Raw genomic sequence first — 26,312 nt, 5'->3', positions numbered from 1 at the left:
CATGCCTCCTAGACGGCTCCCTCCTGCTCCCACATTGTGTTGGGGGACTGAGATTGACATTTTCCTCTGTCTTGTGGGGGAGATGTTGTGGGGGAGATGCCATGTGTTTTGAGGATTGAGTGGTATCCAAGGTTGGCATACGCCCTGCAGAGCTATAAACATCCCACCCACAGGAGATAGATAAAACACATCACATAGTATCAACAACAGAGTGAAAAACACAGCAAAAGAGCAGAAGGAAGAGGGGGCCTGGAACACTAAGGAAAGTCAGCAATCAGGCAGCTTTTCTTCCCCGTTTTGGAATATGTTGTAGACAGTTGCTCATGTAGAGAGTCCCATAAATCCAGAAGAGAACATAGTCTGGATAGAACATAACTGGTGCAGACTGCAGTGGTGTAACTGTAGCCCCCACACCCCATGTGATAGCGAGTGGGGGGAACTTCCTTCTATCTCTCCCCCTCCCATCTGAACATGCAGAGATGCTCAGCAGAAGATCCATACCTGCACCAGCAGTGCCAAATCCTCTCATCCTCCCTTCAATGCAGCTTGTCAGCATATGTGGCAGAGTTCCTTCATGGGCTCCTGATGCCACGTAACATGCATTTGGGAGTCTATAGGGAGTCATTGCCACAGGCTGCATTGAAGGGATGACGAGAGGATCCATTGTAGTGTCATTTTGTGCAAACCATCTCGTAGTGCTACCGCGCATGCGTAACACAAGTTCCCACCCAGAAGCCCAGTGAGCAATGCGACCGGCTGAGGGGCCTGGTTTGCAATGACCACTATCCAAGTGGACGTAGAGGTAGAATAAAATGCTGTCCGAGCGATGCAAGGACTGAACCCGCGGGCAAGGGGACATTGATTCAATTGATTTCACTGGTGTGCAATTACAGAGTTTGGAGTTGATTTCTTACATATACATATAAAAGAAGCATTATCAGAGGAGAGAGCATTAACTGATATTACAGCAGCACTGGTAGAGCAGGTATGAATCTTCTGCTGCACATCTCTGCAAGTCTGGATGGGAGAGACAGGCATGCAACACAACAGCCCCTGTGATGAGTATAACACTCACCACGTTGGTGTGGGGGGTAGTATTGCTATACTAGCCAAGCTAGTGGTGGCTTGGGGGTGGTGGGTTTATCTATACACTCACCACACTTTGTTGGAGGGGGTTAGGAGATGCTGGGATTATTGATTATTATACTAGCAACAAATACTGGGGGGGGGGGGGGGGGGGGTTGGAGGAGTTATATTATTATATGGATCTCGATTCGGGAATTGAGGGTAATCATTACACTAGACACACACCACACACTTATTAGGGGTAAGGTAATCATTATACTGACCACACTTCATGGTGGTATTATCTGCAATTGGCTGCACTTGCTAGGAAATTACTAGGAAGGGGGAGTTAAGGTGGTTAAAGAAAAACTTTTAGTTACCTAGGGCTTCCTCAAGTCTTTTAGTTCCCTCAGTGTTCTGCGGTTCCCCTCCGTTGTGCCGCTGTCACCCCCAGTTAAAGAGACACTGAAGCGAAATAAAAATTATATAATGAATTGGTTGTGTAGTACGAACAATTACTAGAACATTAGTAGCAAAGAAAATATTATCATACTTTTATTTCCAGTTAGTTTTTTTTTATAACATTTTCTAATATTTGCAGTTTACACACTACTCAGCATTCTAAATGATTTTACAGAGCAGGCTAGTGAACTTTTTACCTGTTCTCTGAAGGAAAAAAAAATACAGTGCCAGACACTTGAGATAATAAGCTTCAGAAGCCATAGCTCTCTGCGGCTTTGAAAGTGGTGGAGCACAATGGCTCTTTTGCATAGATAACTGTTTCTTAACTCTTCCTGTACTGGAAACAATATTAGATTTAATGACTCTGCTCCTAATGGTTTATTTCCTAGCTGTACTACACAACCAATTCATTATATCATAATTTTATTCTGCTTCTGTGTCTCTTTAAAGTCTGCACTACAGCACATCTGGTGTCCCAAGAGTGCTCCTCCTCGATCAAGCTTCTATTGCCGGGACCCAATTCCCTAAATGCTCTGCCAATGTAAATAGATGGGACAGTTTTCACTAGAGAGATTGTGGTTAGGCAAATCACAGTCGCAGGACATGCAGCATTTTGGGAGTGTTTCCATTCTAATGTATTGTATAGGAGCTGGTAGTGCACCTGTGCCGGATCCCTAAGGCGAATATTGCTGACTGCTGCAGATGCTACTGCGCCCACGTGCATCTTTTCGCACTGAGTCAGCGCTTTATCAAGGCTACACAGGGGAACGCTTCAGAGGCTTCCCCCTCCCAAGGTAAGTACCCCCTAGGGGCACTTTTTGTTTATTACAGATTCTCTTTAACTTCCGATCATTACTGACATAATTTCCTGTCAATAACTTGTAATGAAAAGGACATTTGTGGTACTTTGATCATGCACAATCCAGCACAGATGTCCGCAGTTCTTTTGAGACCTTATGTAAAAGCTAACCGTTTATGGGAACAATCGATAATTACCTCCGCAAATCTGATTGACAGAATGCCTTTAGGGAAAATTGTACTGTTAATGGCCACCTTTAGTCTGTAGCATTATTCAGTCAGCACAAGCTATATGTTTTGTATATGCACACATCTGACTCCTTTACATCTCTCTTTTTTTTGTACAGGGCATGACATTACTGGACCTCTGGAAACAGCAATTGACACCAGTATCCTAGAGGAATACATCAGCAAAGAGGACTCTCCTGACATGTGAGTAACTCTCCATGTCACACTGTAGTATTTATAAACAAGATATCCAGCTCAGGCACAGAATGATATGTGCATTTAAAGGGAACCTGAAGCAAGAACAAGAAGAATATGGAGGCTGCCATATTTATTCCCTGTTAAACAATACCAGTTGCCTGGCAACCCTGCTGTTCTATTTGGCTTCAGTCATCTAAATCACACCAGAAACAAGCATGCAGCTAATCTCGTCAGATTTGACAAAAAAATCAGATACACCAGATCTGCTGCATGCTTGTTCAGGGGCTATGGCTAAAAGTATAACAGGCAGAAGTTCAGCAGGAAAGTCAGTCAACTGGTATTGTATAAAAGAAAATAAATATGGCAGCCTCCATATCCCTCTCACTTCAGTTGTCCTTTATCAGAACATACTTTTAAATTTTACTAATAGCCTGGCTGTCCTGCTGATCCTCTGCCTGGAAAGCTAAGTACCCACTGCCAGATGGATTGAGTTAAACGAATTTCGTTAAAAGATGTTGCACGATATCGTGCAAGCGAACGTTTGTCGCAAAAACGTCACCTAAAAAATTGTGTTGTGGGTATGGACCTTAAAAGAAACCAGAGCTGTTCTAAATAAAACATTTTATACATACCTGGGGCTCCCTCTAGCCCCATACGCACGGATCGCTCCCACGCCACCATCCTCAGTCTTCCCGCAGTTCCGATACCGGGACACGTCACTTCAGCCAGTCGGGGGCCAGTCTACGCAGGAGAAGTGTGCCCTCTACGTATGCAAACAGCACACTTCACTTACGTCAGACTGGCTCCGACTGACAGAAGTGCGGGGACTTGGTATTGGAGTTGCGAGAAGACTGAGTGCGGCAGCGTGGGAGCGATCCGTGCGTATGGGGCTGGAGGAAGACCCAGGTATGTATAAAATGTTTTATTTAGAAAAGCTCTGGTACACTTTAATACTTTAAGCCATAGACCCTGAACAAGCATCTTTCTGACAAAAATCTGGCAAAAAAAAAGCTACATGCTTGTTTCAAGTCAGACACTACTGATTCTAGAATGATCAGCAGGACAGTCAAGCAACTGGTATTGCTTAAAAGAAAATACATATCGCAGCCTGTATATCCCTCTCGCTTCAGGTTCCTTTTAATACTGTCCATGATAAATTGTACATTTCTTTCAAGCTTTCAAAACTTTAAGTTTCTTCTTCAGGCTTGACACACACTTGACTATCAGTTTTCTATCAGTTTGCTACGTCAGTTTTAGGGAACACACTTATCTGTTTTTGTGTGCGTTTTCTCACAGGAAAACTGAGAACCAATGTTAATCATTGGGTTAGTGCACACATATATGCGTTTTCCTGTGCAAAAAAACCCCCAAAAACCTGATGGCAGTAAATCACTGCGAGCATTTTCTGTATCAATTCATTATCTTCTGTGAAAAAAAGCCTGCGTTTTCCCACATATGGACACACATGGTGTGCAAAAAAAACATGCAGAAAAACGTGCACAGAAAACTGACAGAAAAGTGTGCTCCCAGTTATACTATTTGTTCTCCTGTTTGCATATACTGAATGTTAACTTGTATACCTAAGCCATACATGTGAAACACCAGCCCATGGCCGTCAGAGCCATTAAACTTGGGCCTCAAGTTGTTTCCCCACTTTCCATTATGTTTGGCCCACACTAGACCACCAGGAAAGCTATAGTGGAGGTGAAACCCTAAAACACCAAAGAACACCAAGGAACTGTATAGAAGATGGTGGGGGGCTCTAGACAACAGGGAACTGTCTAGGGGAGGGAGGACCACTAGACACCAGGGGACTGTATAGGGGTTGGAGGGGGCCATTAGACACCTGGGAACTTTATAAGGGAGAGAGGTGGCCAGTAGACATTGAGGTTGGCCTGCGGCTAGGTCCCAGTGTGAAATTTCGGCCCACGTTGTATTTGAGTTTGACACGCCTGACCTAAGCAGTTGTTAAAAAAAAATATCTTTTTGTAGCTGAAACTTGTTGTTAAGATGAATTGATCACCGTTGCTGCTAGGTACTACAATAAGCTCAGTGAAAAAAATCTTTCCGACCACGTTTTGTTTAATGAAACTAACATAGTATTTTGCACGTTTAAATGAATAAACTTGCCATTTGTTTGTAGCTCTCAATTACTGTTTTCTTCTCTGTTGAGTTTACATTTCTTTAGAAAATGCTGAATATGCCTAAATTTGATAGCAAGCATCCATTTTTCATCATTACCATGGATATGCACATAGATGGTGCCCTCTAGTGGTCAGATATTGTTGTGTGCTCGATTCTGCCTACGCTAAATCAATTGTTTACCTGTCCTTTGCACTAGGTGCCTGGTATGCTTTGTAAAGCTGATATCTATGTGTGTGTATGTCTGTGTGTCTGTACAGAGGTGTAACTTGGCAATGTCAAGAGTGTATGTCAATATGCTCTAACCCCCATGGTATATTTATATCACCGTTCTTGTGTGAGTATAGTTCAACACATGCACAGCCTTACATAAGTGCATGATTATCGTTTGGTTTCTTTTTGCAGCTTAGAAATGAAAGAACACCTGTAATCATTTTGCTTGCTTGCCTTGTTAGCAAATAAGTTGGATGTTGATAGGTGAAATGCATACAACCTGGAGAAAAGCCCATACTGACCTAATACTATACTAATACCTAATGCTATACTAATAAATACTTACCTGTGGTACCAATGCCTCAGAGAGCGTTGGAGCTGTAGGTCCATCTCCGCCTTCCTTCTTGCCCGCCCCCTTATACCACTCCCACAGCCCCTGTTTGTGCTCAGATTTTTGGTGGAAGTGCCTGACAGCTTCAGAGTGTGCCTCTTGGGATTATATCATTGTGTGTATGCATGTGTGCACTCAATGCATGGTACAAGAAGGGGGCATGGACAGCTACTGAAACAATTCAAGCGGTAGTAGGCAGTGTGAAGTAACAGAGGCTGCTAAGATGCAAACTTTACTGTAATCAGCGGAGGGTGAAAAGGTACATTTCATTACTGTAGCTTAGAAGTATCGGGTATGTTGTAATTTTTTATAGCTAGCAGTGGCACAGCAATAGAGATGGCTTTAACCTCAGATTTTGGGTTCGCGCACCGCGGACGCGAACCTCCGCAAAACTCTGCGAACCGGTGAACTCGACGAACCGCAATAGACTTCAATGGACAGGCAAACTTTAAAAACCTCAAACGCTGTTTCTGGCCTCAAAAGTGATGGAAAAGATGTTTCAAGGGGTCTAACACCTAGAGAGGGGCATGGCGGAGTGGGATACATGCCAAAAGTCCCTGGGAAAATTACGGATTTGACGCAGAGCAGGGTTATTATCCCTAAAGGTCAGAAATCACATTACATTCCTAAATTGGAGGCAATAAAGTGCTTGAAAGAATCTTGCGTGTGTATACATGGATCAGGTAGTGTAATTAGTGTACTGCTTCACACTGACAGACCAAACTCACTGTGTAATGCACCGCAAACAGCTGTTTGTGTAGTGATGGCCGTGCTGGTGCGCATGATGGCGACAGTGCAGGCAATGGCAGTTTTCCAGCCCATATGGTCGGGCTGAGGTAGCTCAATGACAGAACAACAGTGACTGTCCAGCTGATCGAATTTGGTCTGTCCATAATGACGCAACGACTTTATTATCTTGGGTGTGCCCCCCAACACACTCATATAGGTCATTGCTTCATTGTGATATGCAAGCCCCTTCACTGCGGTAAGGTAACGATCACGAAGGGGAATTGACACGTACATGCCTTTTGTTTTGTTGTAGCAGCCACAGTGCAGCCAGAAAAATTAGGCAGGCATGTACACGCACCAGAAAAAATATTATTATGTTTGGTAGCGGCCGCTGTGTGTAACCCACACACATATCAATAACAGCAGAGGCGGCCTTAGAGTAAGTGAGGCCTGGGGCGAGTGTGATATGCAGGGCCTAGAGCTATAAATGTAGGCCATACACTGTACCACCACACTCAGGGGCTTGTCCAACTCTAATGCAGTATGCCTTATTATTGTTTAAAAACTTGTCAAAGGCCACTAAGCCAACCAATATAGGAACAATTACGATACGTAATGTAATCAAACGGCGAATGGTACTACCATTCGCCGTTTGATTACTTTACGTATTGTAACTATTCTTACATTGCTTTAGCGGCCTTTAACCAACTGATGGGTTCTAGGCTGACCTGGGATGGGTGCTAGGCCGAATGGGGAGTCCAAAGTTTATATTTCTATCCAGACACGCTCCCCAGCCAGCCTAGCCCCCATCACCAGCTACTCAACCAGCCTTGTACCCATCCCCAGCTCCTCAGCCAGCTTAGAACCCATCCCTTGCTTCCTAGCCAGCCTAGCACAAATCTCTAGCTATCCAAGGCAGCCTATAGAATAGAATATGAGCCCTCAAAGGTCTGTTGTTTTGGGGTGGTTTCAGCAATAAAGAACAACCTAGCTAACTGTCCCTGTCTCTCTGTGGGCGGTATGCAGTGTCACCCACAAAGAGAGCTATGGTATAGTACGTTCAATCACAGATACAGCTCAAAGGTATGCACTGGTATAATAGAGTGTGCTGTCACACTAATACAGTGGGAAGGTATGCACTGGTATAATACAGTGTGCTGTCACACAGATACAATGGTAAGGTATGCACTAGTATAATACAGTGTGCTGTCACACAGATACAATGGTAAGGTATGCACTGGTATAATAGAGTGTGCTGTCGCACTAATACAGTGGGAAGGTATGCACTGGTATAATACAGTGTGCTGTCACACAAATACAATGGTAAGGTATGCACTGGTATAATACAGTGTGCTGTCACACAGATACAATGGTAAGGTATGCACTAGTATAATACAGTGTGCTGTCACACAGATACAATGGTAAGGTATGCACTGGTATAATAGAGTGTGCTGTCGCACTAATACAGTGGGAAGGTATGCACTGGTATAATACAGTGTGCTGTCACACAAATACAATGGTAAGGTATGCACTGGTATTATGAAATGTGCTGTCACACAGATACAACGGGAAGGTATGCACTGGTATAATACAGTGTGCTGCCAGTGGTGGGGCTACAAATCCCAGCTGTCCTGGCAACTGTCTGGGGGCTCTATCTATGCAGTGTCACCCACAAAGACAGCTATGCTTTAGTAAGTTAAATTACAAATACAGTGGAAAGCTATGCAATGGTAATACAGTATGCTGGGCCTGGCACAGTACAGAAACTAGGCCCAGCTGCGACAGACAGGGTTGTATCTATGCAGTGTCTGTGATACATACAAAAAAAAACACATCAGAAGAATATTAGCTCTCAAAAGAGCTTTTGTGGGGTGCTTTCAGCAACTAAATTCAACGAGGAGCAAGCTTACAAGAGCCTAACTAGCGCTTTCCCTAGTTCCAAATATCTTTCCCTCCCGCTCACTACAGCAGCATCAGCAGACTGAGAACATGGCCAATGCTGCTGTGTTTTTATGGGGGGGAGGGGGGGGGGCGGAGGTCCGTGGGCGAGTGCAGCCTGTTTGGCTGCCATGTGTCTGCTGACTGTGATGTAGAGGGTCAAAGTTTAGCCCAATGATGAGATATACGGGGCGGGTCGAACGTGCTATGTGTTCGCTACCCACCGCCGACGCGGACAACTGAAATCCGCGCAAAATGCCCTCCAGGCGAACCGTCTACATAGCAATAGGGGATGTCCTTCATCCAGTTTATTAGCTTTTCATTGGTGCTATGCTGGTGTTAAACACCTCTATTTGTGTATTGAATAGTAGTAATCCTTAACCAACTGTTTCCTTACTAGATAACACCTCATTGCAGCTGTCCTTGGTATGATTTGGAGCTTCATATCAATAGAGTGCTTGGGGCCCTATGTTAAACGATAGGGAGTATGAGTTGTTAAAGGATACATGAGTTGAAAAATGTATTGCAACTTTACTTCCCTGGGGCTTCCTCCAGCCCCTAGAAGCCTCTGTGTCCCTCACCGCAGGTTTGCAGGCAGCCACTTTTCTGGGGTCCCCTCCGCAAGCCCCACTCGTGGTTGTGCTCCCATGCCCGGGAGTGTTCTGTGCAGTAGCACTGAATATAGTTCTGAAAGTATTACGTTCGGCCCAAATTGCTCCCTTATCACTATTGCAATTATAATGCACGATTTTCTTCCTAAAATATATATGAAGACCCCCTAGCTACTTTTTGTTCTTAAAGGGAAGGTCAGAGGAAAAAAAGAAAACAAAAATCCACTCACCCGGGGTTTCCTCCAGCCCCTAGCAGCTGTCCTGTGCCCTCTCTGCAGTTCCGGTGGGTTCCGATCCCCTCCGGTGCAGATGCCAACCTTGCCAGGTAGGCATCTATTGCGCCTCAGTGAACGACTCTCGGATTTGCGCTGATGTCATCCAGAATGTACTGCGCCTGCGCACTACAGTCTGAATGAAGCCAGCACGACTCAGAGAGCAGCTTGCGCAGGCACAGTAGGCATCTCGCACCAGAGGGGACCCCAGGCCTGTGGCGAGGGCAGAGAACAGCTGCAAGGGGCTGGAGGAAGCCCAGGTGAGTAGATTTTTGTTTTTTTTTATCCTGCTCAGATAGGATAGGAGGGACACAAGATTGTGAGCCTTTTTGAGGGACATGATCACAAGTGTACTCTGTAAACTGTGGAAAATTGTTGTGTCTTATAGATGCAAAATAAAAGTAGCAAGTTTTATTTTCTTAGGAAGCAATAAGACCCTGGGCCTTATTTTAAAAAAAAAATTATCCCAAAAGAGATCTTAGTATTATCCAAATAAAGAATATTGCAAATGGCACATTGAAATATGGCACTGATGGTATCAGTGGGCACAGAGTATAGGCAATAACATTCCAGATAGTCTGTTGTATGAGATTGGTGAAGGTTTTTTTTGTTTTTCTTTGTAGTACTACTTCCCATACATTGTCTAATCCTAACCGATCCCCTTTTTGGTAAACCTTCTTCACGATGCTTTACCTCACCAGTGAAGTATTTCCTGAAGCCTAAATCTAACATCCTGTCTAATGCCTTCCTGATGCCTAATCCATATTTCTATTCCTGAAGCCTAGTCTGAATCTTGTAATGCTAACATCTAAATTTAACCACCCCCTACCCTACCCTACCCTACTCCATAACCCTAACCCTCCTACCCTAGCCCTAAGGGCTCATTCACACTAGTCAGTGAGTTGAAATGCATTAAAATGCATGAATAAAAAACATGTGAATGGGTGTGAATGGTTTTGTGAGTTGCTGTGTATTTCCATGCATGTTGAAATGCACTGCACAGCAACTCAATGTTGTAGTGTGAATTATAACATGAAAGTCTATGGACTTTCATGTTCCATGATTAATGCACACTATGTGCAGTGAGTCAAAACTCACTGTAACTGACATAGTGTAAATGAGCACCACAGGTCCTTTTACACTTAAAGGACCACTATCGCGAAATAAAGTAGGCAGTTAAAATCTGACAGAACTGACAAGGTTTGGGACAGTCCATCCCTTCATGGGAGATTCTCAGGGTTTTCTTTGTTTTCAGCAGCATTTCCTGAACAGCAGTTTAACTTCCCAAATAGTAAGTCAGCCTCCCTACTCACTTGCACACTATTTTGTCACTAAATAGACTTTGCAACTGCTGTTCAGGAAATGCTGTTCACAATCTTCAGTATACTACACCAGCAATGTTATTGTTGAGTTTTGTTGCCCAGTTTCAAGCATCCAGGTTGATGGATGCCCATTAACCACTTTGTCCTCCTTGACGTATAAAAACATCAAGGAGGACAGGCGTGCTCCCGCGGCCGATCGCGCGCGTGCACGCGCACTCCCGGCCGCGGATTCGGTAGCCACGGAATCAATGTATCGGGCTATGGAGCCCAATCACTGATTCCTCTCCCCCGCTGAAAAAGCGACAGCTTCTCTCGGAAGCTTCGCTTTTTCTGAAGCTATGTCCCTCTAAGTGTACATTGTACGCTTAGAGTGACGTCATGTAAACAAAATCGAGATTGCCATCTTGTGGTCAAAAAGTAAAACTACAAGTAAAAGTTAAAAAACATTACAATACACAAATATTTCCCCAAATAAAACACTTTTATATCCCACCCTCCCAAAAATGCCCACATAAAATGTTTAATAAAAAAAAACAAAAAACATTACTATAAAAAAACAACACATAAATATTTACCTAAGGGTCTAAACTTTTTAAATATCTATGTAAAGATGAAATATTTCTCTCTATTTTTTTTTTTTATAAGCTTGTAAATAATGATGAATGCAAAACTGAAAAATGCTCTTTTATTTCCAAATAAAATATTGTCGCGATACATTGTGATAGGGACATAATTTAAAAGGTGAAATAACCGTGACAAATGGGCAATTACAATACGTGGATTTTAATTATGGAGGCATGTATCATTTTAAAACTATAATGGCCGAAAACTGACAAATAATGAATGTTTTCATTTTTTTTTCTTATTCTTACTGCTAAAATGCATTTACAGTAAGGTAGCTCTTAGCAAAATGTACCCCCCAAAGAAAGCCTAATTGGTGGCGGAAAAAACAAGATATAGATCAGTTCATTGTGATAAGTAGTGATAAAGATATAGGCTAATGAATGAGAGGTGAACATTGCTCGGATGCATAAAGTGAAAACGACTGAGAGCTTAAGTGGTTAATACCCTTGCCGATAAACTCCCTGGGCTCCAGCATGGGCTATGTTATACCCTCCCACCAATTTACTCGCTGGATGTCAACACTGGTATTGTTATAGTTGAGTGTTGTCTTCTATCAGAGAACCTATGTGATCCAGTAAACCCAAATGGATATTTTGTAAGTTCCTTGCAGTTATTTGGAAACCCTTATCTGGATCATGTGAAGTTTGGTGAAAGGTTAAGTGATGAGAGTTTTTTTCCTAATGCAGTCACTTGCACTTACCTGCACAGAGAACCTTCAGCTAGCCAGGCTGCCTTGGATTTATTTAAAAACTTAGCGGAGAGTCCGAACTTGGCACTTTTTTTCGGATCCTCACTGATGCAATTATTATTATTATTGATTTATAACACGCCAACATATTCCGTGGCACTGTACAAAGTAAGAAACAAACATGGGGTACATAAAATACAGACAATGGTGTACACCAATATACAAGATACATAATTAGTGACAAAATACAAAAAAATTTACAAAATACAGAATTGGTAATGACAGTGATAAAAATAACATGATAAATAAACTTTATAATGACACAAAAGGGGGAGAGAGCACTGCCCTTGCGAGTTTAAAATCTAAAGGAGGCAATGAAAGCCAATGGAAAAACTGAACTTTTGTTCAAACATAGAACTTTACACACAAATCGGATAGCCTAAGCTTCCTGATTTCCCCCCCCCCCCCCCACCCCCCTCAGGCAGGGAACACACTTGACTGTTTTCGTGCGTGTTTTCTGCACAGAAAAACTGAAAACTCATGTTAATTAATGGGCTAGTTCACACTTAATGTTTTTTTCGCACGCAGAAAAAAAACTGACATTCTGCATCATGATTCTGCACATTTTGTCAGATTTCTTCATCAGTTACATTAACTGCTGTGAAAAAATGTGCACGTTTTTTTCTGAATAGAAACACACTTGGTGTGCAGAAAACGTACGCAGAAAAACGTGCGCAGAAAACTGAAAGGCAAGTGTGTTCCCTGCCGACCATCTCTGCAGACTTCCTGTTTACAAGAAGGGATGGAGCAGGGCTACAAACATGCCGACCAAGAATTTTTCTAATGTGGAGGACCTGATTTTGGCTGTCCTGGAGCACCCAGAGCTCTATGACAAACAATATCCACAGTACAGCGACCTTCACCATTGCAAGCTAGTTTGAGAGAAGATGCACTCCCAAAAGTACATTGACAAGGCCTTATATGGTTTTTGAAACGTGCTAAAAAAGCACAAAATTGTGAAAAACGGATCCGTTTTTAAAAAACCGGATCCATTTTGAGCCGCTGTGAACCGGCCCTAACCAAGGCAAGACAACAAAATCTTACCAACTAACAGCAGACAAATTTTAAGAAATTTGGTCAAAGTTTTCCCGTTCAATTGTGTTTTATTGTCCAATATAAATGAATGATTAATAACATTACAAAGGTTGGTGGTATGCACATCTAGTAATCTATTATCTGATAGTGATAGCAGGCGTAGTAGTACTTCACGTGGCGGAGAGGAGCTCTTTGCAGTGTTTGCACAGCTGTCATCTTTTAACGTGTCCATTAACAGTACAACCTCCCAAATGATCGACAGTTCTGATCCGATTGTTGCGACCAAAGGAGAGGAGAATAGTGAGCAATACGATCAGACTAATAGAACTGATCTGAGATTCAGATAAATGGAATGATCGATAGATTGGATCGGGAACCATTAATGGTGCCAATCAATCGTATGGTCGATTGTTCTGAAGATACCGATAATGGGAACCTTTATTCATATCACCGAAGGGATTTCATGAACCTTTTCTCTGCTGAAAGGAACCATTTCACCCGAAGACGGGGTTGCTGCAGGTTCCTGAAATGTTGACACAATCTTGTTTTTATTATAATAATATTTTCTGTTAGTGCAATATAAGAGATAATGAACATGTGCAGAGTGAAGAGGAAGTTAGAGAATGAGCCATCTGTACAAATAACACATCTAATTTTTATGTTTGTTTATAGGAATAATTAAGATGTTTTCTCACTATATTCAACAGCTGTTTCCCGGACATCCCTCCTTCCTCCAGCTATGCAACCCCAGGTCAGCCCTGTACTTCTGCTGCAGTCCACCTACCTTCTGTCGTTTCTAATGTTGGTCCTCCAGGAACGTCCAGCTCAGGTGGGATCCTCCACATGGGTCAACAAATGCCAGTACGGCCTGGTATGGGTGGCACATGTGGGGGCCCACCATTCCCTACGCATATTAACTGCAATAACAACAATGCCATGCTCAATTCTAAAGGATACCCCGGGCCTGCCATGTGCATGAGCGGACCTGGCCTGCCCATCAAAGCGGAGCCTAAAACCAGCTATGCAGCCGGGTAAGTGAGGCCTGAGATGGGCAAGAGGAGAGGGAGGGGGGACAATAAAACTGCACAAAGAACAATAACTAACTTACATATATGACACAGTAATGCTGAAATGAAACAATGGTACTGTTCTTTCTACAGCCAATGAAATTCCAGGGCAAATGGGAGTAAAAAAACAACTACAGAAGTCATTTGGAAGTAGAAAAGGGAGTCTGGATGGCTATAGCAGGAATGGGGGGTTGGACAGGCTAGAAAAGAGTTTGGGTGGCTACAGAAGAGACGAAATGAGAGTTTGGATGGCTGCAGAAGAGATAAGGGTTTGGATGGCCACAGAAGAGATAGGGGTTTAGATGGCCACAGAAGTGATAGGGGTTTGGATGGCTACAGAAGAGATAGGGGTTTGGATGGCTGCAGAAGAGATAGGGGTTTGGATGGATACAGAAGAGATAGGGGTTTGGATGGATACAGAAGAGATAGGGGTTTGGATGGATACAGAAGAGATAGGGGTTTGGATGGATACAGAAGAGATAGGGGTTTGGATGGTTACAGAAGGGATAGGGGTTTGGATGGCTACAGAAGAGATAGGGGTTTGGATGGTTACAGAAGGGATAGGGGTTTGGATGGCTACAGAAGGGATAGGGGTTTGTATGTCTGCAGAAGAGAAGGGTTTGGATGGTTACAGAAGGGATAGGGGTTTGGATGGTTACAGAAGAGATAGGGGTTTGGATGGCTACAGAAGAGATAGGGGTTTGGATGGCTACAGAAGGTATAGGGGTTTGGATGGCTACAGAAGGTATAGGGGTTTGGATGGCTACAGAAGGGATAGTGGTTTGGATGGCTACAGAAGGGATATGGGTTTGGATGGCTACAGAAGGGATAGGGGTTTGGATGGTTACAGAAGGGATAGGGGTTTGGATGGCTACAGAAGAGATAGGGGTTTGGATGGCTACAGAAGGTATAGGGGTTTGGATGGCTACAGAAGGTATAGGGGTTTGGATGGCTACAGAAGGGATAGTGGTTTGGATGGCTACAGAAGGGATAGGGGTTTGGATGGCTACAGAAGGGATAAGGGTTTGGATGGCTACAGGAGAGATAGGGGTTTGGATGGCTGCAGAAGTGATAAGGGTTTGGATGGCCACAGAAGAGATAGGGGTTTGGATAGCTTGAGAAGAGATAGGAGTTTGGATGGCCACAAAAGAGATGGGAATTTGGATGGCTACAGAAGAGAAAAGGGTTTGGACAGTGACTACATAAGAGATAGGGGTTTGAGTGGCTACAGAATAAATGGGGGTTTGAATGGCTGCAGCAGAGAAAGGAGTTTGGATGGCTACAGAAGAGATAAGGGTTCCGATCGCTACAGAATAAATGGGAGTTTAAATGGCTCTGAGGGGGGTGGTTGTGAATGTTAGAAAGAAACTTGTGGATAGCAGCAGGGATTGTGTGGCTGGCTCTGGGTAGTGCAGCATAATTGAATCAGCGAGATCTACATAGATAACTGTTGGTGGGGTACCTGTGAATGGTTGCAGTACCTTTCTGGTAAGCGTTTTACTGGGATCTTTTACAACTGTCCATTGGTGGCTGCAAGGTGTGTCCTCAAGGTTGCAAACTTTTGTTTTCTTATGGCTATACAAGGTGACTATAATCTGTGTTTTGTTTATCGTGATTGGTCTTTGACCAGAGACCTGTTATGGGGCCCTGTGATAACAAGATACACCCATGCTTTAAACCCCTCAAATATACAATGCTAATTTGATAGACCCAGAGAATACTACTGTTATTTTTGCATATCATATGTTTAATAAATTAGAATGAAAATATTTTGTTGTGAAGACTAGAGGTGTGAAAAAATGAAAATATACATTACGGAATATATTTGACAACAATTAAGAATATACAGCAAATGGGTTCTACATTGTAGGTAATTGGATTTTATATGAGTGAAATCACGCTTGAACGAACAGGTGTCTAATAAGCAGCCCGTGACGATAACCTGGAAAATCTAGTTGTATTCTGGTGGTAAAACACTCTCCTAAGCTATCAGTTAATGACTGTATGAACAATGCTTGAGATTGCAGTGAGCAGAAACAGTTTTTCCTTCTTCTTCCTCTTCAGCACTTTACCTGACTCTCCCCCAGACTCTGGATCAGAGGCGTACTCCCCCCAGCAGCTAAATGGTAAGTGCCTCTACTGTGTCTCCCCCTGCTTTTGAAAAGAAAGTGGTTTAATCCAGCTGGTGTTATCAGTCAGGGAAAATAGAGAAGGTAAGAAATTCATAAGAGATAACCAGTGAGTAAATACATCAGTTCCACGGTTATGCGTGCAAAAGGCTGGAGCGGTGACTGCATGACTGGCAAGGAGAGCTAGAGGAGAGGCACAGAGAGTGAGAGCATGGAAGGAAAGTTTCCAGGCGTACAAGACAAGAAACACCTGATGAAGAATAATAGAGGAACATGAAACATAAAAAAGGCACAGGCGGAGGCACGACAGAGAAATAAGGAACATGCATGAAGACAGAGCTGTAGGAACTGAGTACCAGGAGCAGTAACTGAAGAGAAGCAGAGGTGAGTGCCAGGACAAAGGGAGGGGAGGAGGGAAAGGCTTGGGGAGCAGAAGACTGTATACACCCAAGGAAGAAGTAATGAGAGGCAATTAGAGAAACACAGGTCTGGTCAGGGTGACACCAGGCTGTGACAGTTGTGTGGATGGGTAAGAGCTCTGACAGGACTGTCCTGCTAAGAAGAGGAGAAAGACAAGGTCATCGCTGCTCCTCATTCCTCCTCTTTATAGCAGTGTGGCACCAGCCATGGGTGTGACAAGTAGGAGTGTCTCAGTATAGGTGTCTGTCAGGTAGGGCACAGCATAGGCGTATATATATACTACAGCAGGTGAATCTGTTTAGGTTGGCGTGTATATAGCTGTGGAGTGTGTCCAGTGTGTAAGAGCTGTGATCTCTGCTTATCACTGCAAAGAAATGCCTGGAATTCTGAAGCTGCCCTCCCTAAATATATCAAGAGACCAGTCTCCCCACACCACACACATTCCCTCTTTGAACGTTCTCCCAGCATCAGAGTTACCCTACTGTGATTTTCTCTTTTATGGGTTTTATGTGGGACTTGTGACTACAGTATGTTTTTCCTACCAGTATAAGCATTTTGCTACCCAGAAGGCGTAGATAATAGATTTTGCATATTACTGTTTAAATAATGGAATCTTTCGTGTTTTTAATATTTATTATATTTAGTACTCAAAGCAGATTGTTTAGTACTCAAAGCAGAAGATAAGTATCAATATTTCCTATGTTCCAAATTTACACTGAAAACAAAGAATACTGATATATGGCGGTTATGAAGCCAAATTACCGGAAATGCAGACTGAGTGGTTTATACAGAATTCTGTCTTTTAAATACAGTGGATTAGAGAGAGCAGAGAGATTCATTCACATCTCTCCCTTTCCTCAGAGGAGATCACAGACATTTCTGTTATACAACCCATGAGACTTTGTAAACAAAGTACCATGGCTGTATGCTGCCCTTTCACAACCTGTAAATAATAATAATAATAATAATAAAAAATATAAAACACTTTTTGAACTTGTAAACATTTCAAAGAAAAAAAAATGATTATAATCTTAATTTAGTTTCATGCCACGTCAGACGTTTGCTTTAATTATTTTGCCTGTCATGCTTACTATGTTGCTTCACTACTAAACTAAACAGACTGTCCTGTAGAGACCATCCGCATTTGCAGCCATTTTGGCTGACAATCTCCTGGCAGACAGTGACAGTTCATGCATGCACTGCTTGTTCAAGCTGAAAGTATTGTCCAGAGATGATCAAAAAATGTCACTAATATGCAAATCTGGATTCCATAGGAACCATATTTGCAGCGGCTTACCTAGTAACTAGATAGGAGCTAATCAGAGTTGGGAGCTGCCAATTAAATAAAAAAAACCATGTCCAGGCAAAACTGTTATTAAACTAATGGGTCCCTTTCACTCAAAGTAGTAATACATGTTTTAAGCATATACAATTGTTAAAGAATAATAAACAGCAGTGGTCACATGACTATCTCTGTGACATCAGAGAGCCTTGGCATCCAAACCTCAACCCCCATGTCTAGCTGCTTGTGCCATTCCCCTGCAATGTCCTACAGTCAATGTACCCTGATTGGAAAAGGGGAGGAATTGTAGTCAGCATGGCCACGCCTCTCAGATGGACACGCAGTTCTTCACTTTATACTAGGCTGGTTAACCACAAATAAAGGTATTCTGCAGCATTGTATGCACTTGAACTTATATTAATACTTTAGGGAGGTTCCAGTGGCATAGCAATAGAGTTGCAGAGCTCTCAACCGCACCAGGGCCCTTGGGCCAGAGGGGTCCCCTTGGGCCCTCCCTCAACTGCAGTATTACCGGTAGCTCTTTATTGTTCCTGTACTTATAATAATGACTTCTATAGATACTTTGAATAGTAGTAATCATTAACAAACTGTATCCCACCCCCTTCTTGCACCTCTGACACTGTGGTTGTCCTTGGCAGGTTTTGGTGCGCGGTATAAATTGTTATGTATAGAGTGCTGGGGGGGGGGGGGACGCAAAACTTACACCTGGGGCCCATAGCTCCTTAGCTACACCACTGGGAGGTACCCATTAGTTAAATAAAGGTTTTGCCTTGACATGGGTTTTAAATGTCCTATCACCAATCTTATTATCCACAGCAAAGTTCTGTTTTTCCTCGTGCAAATTCTGCTTCCTGTGTAACTTGAATTAGCATATTAGTCAAATTTTCCAGTAACTCTCTAGTACTGGCCAATTGAGAGGGGAGGAGGAGAGGCAGGAGGCTCCCTGCAGTACCACTGAACAAATAAACCTGTTGAGGAATGTCACCTATGGTATATATTTTTTTCACTACATGGGAGATGCCTTAAAGGCCACCTGAACTGAGAGGAATATGGAGGCTGCCATATTTATTTCCTTTTAAACAATACCAGTTGCCTGACTGCCCTGCTGATCTCTTTGGCTGCAGTAGTGTCTGAATCACACAGCTGAAACAAGCAGCATATGGCTAATTCAAACTTCAGTCAGAAACACCTGTTCTGAATGCTTGTTCAGGGTCTATGGCCAAGAGTATTAGAAATAGAGGCTCAGCAGGACAGCCAGTCGATGTGCATTTTTTAAAAGGAAATAAATGTCAGCCTCCATATTCCTGTCAATTTAGGTGTGCTTTAATAGACATCAAACTGATGGCCAGAATCATCAAACTTTAATGCCTGTATAAAAGCTTACAGAGCTTTCAGGATGGGACCTGTGTGGTTTCAGCTGCTGGCACTTCTAAGAATCCCAAGGGCTGGAACTAAACAAGGTGCATCATTAATTCAGCAAATCAGGCCTGGATTTGTTAACAGTTGTCTTGCTAAGCTCTGTACACTCGCTAGATGTAACTCAGCAGATGCAGCCGGTAACAACCGCCTCTGGCGAGAATCAAGCCTGTGCGCTGCAGCCCCCGACCCTATCAAGTGCTGAGCCAGCAATCTGTCCTGACGGATCTCTTTGGCCGAGTGACAGGTGAGAGTATTGTCCTGCCCACATACTCCGCTGCTGAGTGATGTCACTCTAGCTCTGCCCCACCCCTGCAGAACATGTCACTCACTTGTGAGTGAACACAACACTTCTGCACAGCCTTGGCCCTGCAATGGCACCTGAGGCAGGGTCGGACTGGGACACCAAGGGCCCACCAAGGAAGTTTCAGCCTGGGGCCCACCCCCCTCTCCTCCTCCTCCTCCCTCCCCCCCCCCCCCCCCCCATTTTGGGCTCACATACACATGTACTTTAGAAATTTTGCATGACTTTATGGTAGGGAATAGATTGTGAGCAATTCTGAGGACAGTCTCCAATAGGGATATGTCTAAATGCGAAACTAAATGGGTGTCACCATGCACTGGAACATCGGCGTGGTCATGATGAGTCATGGGCAGACTTAAAAAAAAAAAATACAAAACACAAAATAAGTAGCGGCGTTATTCACAGAGATTAGGTCCGACCAGATACATTGTATATTCAAGTAGTTACATGCCTCATGATAATTCATCAAGTAGTCAAATTGCAGCAGATACCCCCACAAAATGCAATCAGGTTGACGGCAGATACCCCCACACAATGCAATCAGGTTGGTGGCAGATACCCCCACAAAATGCAATCAGGTTGACGGCAGATACCCCCACACAATGCAATCAGGTTAACGGCAGATACCCCCACAAAATGCAATCAGGTTGACGGCAGATACCCCCACAAAATGCAATCAGGATGACGGCAGATACCCCCACAAAATGCAATCAGTTTGGCTGCAGATACCCCCACAAAATGCAATCAGTTTGGCTGCAGATACCCCCACACAATGCAATCAGGTTGGCTGCAGATACCCCCACACAATGCAATCAGGTTGGTGGCAGAGATACCCCCACACAATGCAAGTCCCCCCCAGCTTGGAAGGGGGGGCAGAGGGCACAGATCAGCGGGGAAGCCTCCCCCCCTCCCTCACCTAGGGCCCCCCCTTCCGCGCAGCCCCCTCCTCGAGAAGTGCAGCCAGCAGCGAGCGGAGTATAGCTTACCAGCTTCAGATGATGCTATCTCCGCTCCGCATGCCGCTGCTGCCCTGCTGGTCTCTGTCTCCTGTAGTGACGCTGTCCAATCACGCTCTAGCAGGAAGTACTGCGAGAACGTGATTGGACAGCGTCACACACTACAGTCAGAGACCAGCAGGGCAGCGGCATGCGGACTCGGAGCGGAGATAGCATCATCTCTGTAGCTATTCTCCGCTCGCTGCTGGCTGCACTTCTGGAGGAGGGGGGTGCGCGGAAGGGGGGGGGGGCCCTAGGTGAGGGAGGGGGGGACGCTTCCCCCCCTCCCCGCCGCTCTGTGCCCAATTCCCCCCCTTCCAAGCTGTGCCCCCCTCCAGTGGCGTAGCTAGGGTGTTTGACACCCGGTGCGGATAATTTACCAACACCCCCCCCCAAAAAAGCAAAGCGCGCAGCGACAAAAAAAATGGGTGTGGACATGACATCACATGGGTGGGGGGTAATTGTAATGTAACTGTAACAGTAAGGCAGTGGGCTAATATAGGTAGCCAGAATAGTTTCCCTCAGCATAGGTTAGATATGACAAATATGACAACATGACAAATTCAGCAATCTTGAGGCACCCAACAAGACAAATTCAGCAATCATGAGGCCCCCAACAAGACATTCAGTAACCATGAGGCCCCCAACAAGACAAATTCAGTAACCATGAGGCCCCCAACAAGACAAATTCAGCAGTCATGAGGCACATAAATAAACAGCATTTCACATAAATAGGCAGAATGCCCACTTAATATGGTAGACACCTCTCACCTGGCTTCTGAATTCTCCTCTACTGGCTGCTGTGCCAGGCAATACTGTTTTTGGCTGGATTGGGGATGATGTGTGGGCTGAAAGGCCTGGCGATGATGCTGTGGCCGGCCTGGCGGTGATGCTGGGCTGTACTTGGCTGGTTGAAGTAAATGTTGGCCTGACTGTTGGTGGTGATGCTGTGGCCTTTTTGACAGTGATTCTGGGCTGGTTGGCTGGTGGTGATGCTGGGCTGGCCTGGATAGTTTAGGTAGTGACAGGTGCACCCTAGTTTAGGTAGCACCAGGAGCCTCCCAGCTTAGGTAGTGACAGGACCCCCAAGTTTAGGTAGCGACAGGAGCCCCCCAGTTTAGTTAGTGACAGATACCCCCCAGTTTAGGTAGTGACAGGAGCCCCCAGTGTTTGTAGTGACAGGTGCCCCCCAGTTAAGGTAGTAACAGGTGCCCCCCAGGGTATGTAGTGACAGGAGCCCCCAGTGTTTGTAGTGACAGGTGCCCCCCAGGGTATGTAGTGACAGGAGCCCCCAGTTTAGGTAGTGACAGTGCCCCCCAGTTCAGGTAGTGACAGGTGCCCCCAGTTCAGGTATTGACAGGCGCCCCCATAGTTCAGTTAGTGACAGGTACCCCCAGTTTAGGTATGACAGGAGCCCCCCAGTGTATGCAGTGACAGGGACCCCCCCCCCCCAGTGTATATAGTGACAGGAGCCCCTAGTTTAGGTAGTGACAGGGCCCCCCAGTATAGATAGACAGGTCTATAGGTGTCCCCAGTTTAAATAGCCAGATCTATAGGTGTCCTCAGTGGCAGCGGAGAGAGAAGAGAAGCGGTGGGGAAGGGAGGACGTTTCCCCCTCCCCCTTCCCTCACCTTGGGGCTCCCCCTCTCTCGCTCCCCCCTTTAGAATTAAGTGATGCGGCAGGCAGCGCCGCTGTGCCTGCCGCTTCTTTTCTCTCTCCGCTGCCACCCCAGGGCGGGCGGGCCAGCCACGTCCGGGTAGCTAGGGGGGGGCAGCAGCTAGCCAGGGGAGTGCGCATGCCCCATTTTGCCCTATGTAGGGACGCCCATGGCATGGTAGGCAGATAGGTAGCCGGGTAGGCAGTTATGTAGCCGGGTGGGAGGGTAGGCAGATAGGTAGCTGGGTGGGCAGTTAGGTAGCCGGGTGGGCAGTTAGGTAGCCAGGTGGGAGGGTAGGCAGATAGGTAGCTGGGTGGGTAGATAGGTAGCCGGGTGGGCAGATAGGTAGCCAGGTGGGAGGGTAGGCAGATAGGTAGCTGGGTGGGTAGATAGGTAGCCGGGTGGGTAGATAGGTAGCCGGGTGGGAAGTTAGGTAGCCGGGTGGGCAGTTAGGTAGCCGGGTGGGAGGGTAGGCAGAAGGGAAGCCGGGTGGGAGGGTAGGCAGTTAGGTAGCCGGGTGGGAGGGTAGGCAGTTAGGTAGCCGGGTGGGAGGGTAGGCAGATAGGTAGCTAGGTGGGTAGATAGGTAGCCGGGTGGGCAGCCAGTTAGGTAGCCGGGTGGGTAGATAGGTAGCCGGGTGGGAGGGTAGGCAGTTAGGTAGCCGGGTGGGAGGGTAGGCAGATAGGTAGCTGGGTGGGTAGATAGGTAGCCGGGTGGGCAGATAGGTAGCCGGGTGGGAGGGTAGGCAGATAGGTAGCTGGGTGGGTAGATAGGTAGCCGGGTGGGTAGATAGGTAGCCGGGTGGGCAGATAGGTAGCCGAGTGGGAGGGTAGGCAGATAGGTAGCTGGGTGGGTAGATAGGTAGCCGGGTGGGCAGTTAGGTAGCCAGGTGGGAGGGTAGGCAGTTAGGTAGCCGGGTGGGCAGATAGGTAGCTGGGTGGGTAGATAGGTAGCCGGGTGGGCAGCCAGTTAGGTAGCCGGGTGGGTAGATAGGTAGCCGGGTGGGAGGGTAGGCAGTTAGGTAGCCGGGTGGGCAGTTAGGTAGCCGGGTGGGAGGGTAGGCAGAAGGGTGGGAGGGTGGGCAGTTAGGTAGCCGGGTGGGAGGGTAGGCAGAAGGGTGGGAGGGTGGGTAGCCAGTGGGGGCCCCGACTCCTATGCTCCCCCTCACCTGGGTGTCCCCCCTCCTTACAAGCCGCGGGGAGGGCAGCCCGACTGTTTTTTTTTTGTTTTTTTTCCCTTAAAAAAAACTATTTTCCCCGGGGGCCCCCTCCTATCCTCCCCCTCCCTCACCTCGGACTCTCGGAGGGCCCCCTCCTGTTACGAGCGGCGGCCGGCGGGTACAGCAAACTTCCGGGGAGGTATAGCAGAAGATAGAGGTCCAGCTGCCTCCCAGTCGCTGTCTCCTCTATGCCGCTCGCACTAAACCAGGAAGCAGTGCGAGCGGCATAGAGGAGACAGCGTAGCCCGGGAGGCAGCTGGACCTCTATCTTCTGCTATACGTACCTCGCAGGAACTTTGCTGTAACCGCCGCCGCTCGTAACAGGAGGGGGGCCCTCCGAGGTGAGGGAGGGGGAGGATAGGAGGGGGCCCCCCCGGGGAAAATAGTTTTTTTTAAGGGACATAAAAAAAAAAAAAAAAACAGTCGGGCTGCCCTCCCCGGCTCTCCCATGCAGCGCACGCCTTCTAGGGGCCCCCAGGTCAGGAGGAGGGGCAGTCGGGTCGGGGCCCACCGATGGGACCGTCGGTGGTTCGGCGGCTCTGTCCGAGCCTGACCTGAGGGATCAGATTCAGATCCCTGTTGAGCATGTGTACAGGGATTAAAGGACAGCTGAAGTGAGAAGAATATGGAGGCTGACATATTTACAGTGGGTTGCAAAAGTATTCGGCCCCCTTGAAGTTTTCCACATTTTGTCACATTACTGCCACAAACATGAATCAATTTTATTGGAATTCCACGTGAAAGACCAAGACAAAGTGGTGTACATGTGAGAAGTGGATCGAAAATCATACATCATTCCAAACATTTTTTACAAATAAATAACTGCAAAGTGGGGTGTGCGTAATTATTCAGTCCCTGAGTCAATACTTTGTAGAACCACCTTTTGCTGCAATTACAACTGCCAGTCTTTTAGGGTATGTCTCTACCAGCTTTGCACATCTAGAGACTGAAATCCTTGCCCATTCTTCTTTGCAAACCAGCTCCAGCTCAGTCAGATTAGATGGACAGCGTTTGTGAACAGCAGTTTTCAGATCTTGCCACAGATTCAGATTCTCGATTGGATTTAGATCTGGACTTTGACTGGGCCATTCTAACACATAGATATGTTTTGTTTTAAACCATTCCATTCTTGCCCTGGATTTATGTTTAGGGTCATTGTCCCGCTGGAAGGTGAACCTCCGTCCCAGTCTCAAGTCTTTTGCAGTCTCCAAGAGGTTTTCTTCCAAGTTTGCCCTGTATTTGGCTCCATCCATCTTCCCATCAACTCTGACCAGCTTCCCTGTCCCTGCTGAAGAGATGCACCCCCCAAGCATGATGCTGCCACCACCATATTTGACAGTGGGGATGGTGTGTTCAGAGTGATGTGCAGTGTTAGTTTTCCGCCACACATAGCGTTTTGCATTTTGGCCAGAAATTTCCATTTTGGCCTCATCTGACCAGAGCACCTTCTTCCACATGGTTGCTGTGTCCCCTACATGGCTTGTGGCAAACTGCAAACGGGACTTCTTATGCTTTCTGTTAACAATGCCTTTATTCTTGCCACACTTCCATAAAGGCCAACTTTGTACAGTGCATGACTAATAGTTGTCCTATGGACAGAGTCTCCCACCTGAGCTGTAGATCTCTGCAGCTCGTCCAGAATCACCATGGACCTCTAGACTGCATTTCTGATCAGCGCTCTCCTTGTTCGGCCTGTGAGTTTAGGTGGATGGCCTTGTCTTGGTAGGTTTACAGTTGTGCCATACTCCTTCCATTTCTGAATGATCGCTTGAACAGTGCTCCGTGGGATGTTCAAGGCTTTGGAAATCTTTTTGTAGCCTAAGCCTGCTTTAAATTTCTCAATAACTTGGACTTCACGGTGTTGTTGCTCCCAATATTCTCTTAGACAACCTCTGAGGCCCTCACAGAGCAGCTGTATTTGTACTGACATTAGATTACACACAAGTGCACTTTATTTAGTCATTAGCACTCATCAGGCAATGTCTATACGCAACTGACTGCACTCAGATCAAAGGGGGCCAAATAATTATGCACACACCACTTTGCAGTTATTTATTTGTAAAAAATGTTTGGAATCATATATGATTTTCGTTCCACTTCTCATGTGTACACCACTTTGTGTTGGTCTTTCATGTGGAATTCCAATAAAATTGATTCATGTTTGTGGCAGTAATATGACAAAATGTGGAAAACTTCAAGGGGGCTGAATACTTTTGCAACCCACTGTATTTCCTTTTTAAACAATACCAGTTGCCAGGCAGCCCTGGTGATCTATTTGGTTGCAGTAGCGTCTGAATAACACCAGAAACGAGCATGCAGAAAATCTTGTCAGATCTGACAATAACGTCAGCAACTCCTGATCTGTTGCATGCTTGTTCAGGGTCTATGGCTGAAAGTAGTATAGGCAGAGGATCAGCCAGACAGCCAGGCAGTGGCGTAGCTATGGAGCTATAAGCCCCAGTGCAAGGTTTACATACAATTTAAATGGAAGGAGATATTATTTGCATCTCATTGATCTAATACAGTCATGCCCCCAACTTCAACTAGAACTTTTTTCTCTTTTAATAAACGCAGACTGTCCTAGATGTACCGGTATTAAAATAATGTCCGTGTAAATGCACAACCACTAGTTCACTAACCTTTCACTCCTGAACTTCAAACTAGCAGCTTGCGTTTCAGGGTATCTGCTGCCCGCATATCCCTGAGCTGTGCTGTTACCGCTGATCTTCTGCTGTGTCCACACTGAACTTTTTCAAACGTATGCTGGACGCTGTCCGACCTGTGCACACTCAGGAGAGGTATACGGAAGGCCTCCACTGCGATGCCATGCTCTACCACCCCTCCCTGGCGATCCACCAACTCTAGCCCCCACACCAAGGTCCATGGCCCACTCACGGCCATGCGCAACACGTACACCAGGGAGCAGCTCCTGCAGTGGGAACCACGTGTCCCCTCTACCCCTGCAACCAGGCTCCTGTCCAAACTAGTCTGGAATCACATACGACAGATCCTGGATCCGGCCCTG

General features: G+C 45.7%; 1 protein-coding gene across 5 annotated transcripts in view; it reads left to right on the top strand.

Moving 5' to 3' along the window:
• The window catches only part of MYRF (myelin regulatory factor), a 257,540-nt gene that overhangs the window by 154,085 nt on the left and 77,143 nt on the right, over positions 1-26,312 (top strand). For 4 of the 5 annotated variants that reach the window (XM_068260423.1, XM_068260425.1, XM_068260424.1 and 1 more), the window contains exons 2-4: positions 2,673-2,757; positions 13,484-13,807; positions 15,908-15,969. In XM_068260423.1, coding sequence (XP_068116524.1) covers positions 2,673-2,757; positions 13,484-13,807; positions 15,908-15,969 — 471 coding nt within the window. Of the gene's footprint in view, positions 1-2,672; positions 2,758-13,483; positions 13,808-15,907; positions 15,970-16,061; positions 16,357-26,312 lie in introns of those variants that run through there. The other variant, XM_068260427.1, reaches the window with a different exon arrangement.

The sequence above is a fragment of the Hyperolius riggenbachi genome, chromosome 11 (genome assembly GCF_040937935.1).
Source record: "Hyperolius riggenbachi isolate aHypRig1 chromosome 11, aHypRig1.pri, whole genome shotgun sequence".
NCBI lineage: Eukaryota > Metazoa > Chordata > Amphibia > Anura > Hyperoliidae > Hyperolius > Hyperolius riggenbachi.
Note: the sequence above shows the minus strand (reverse complement) of the source record. Positions and strands in the feature narration are given on the sequence as shown.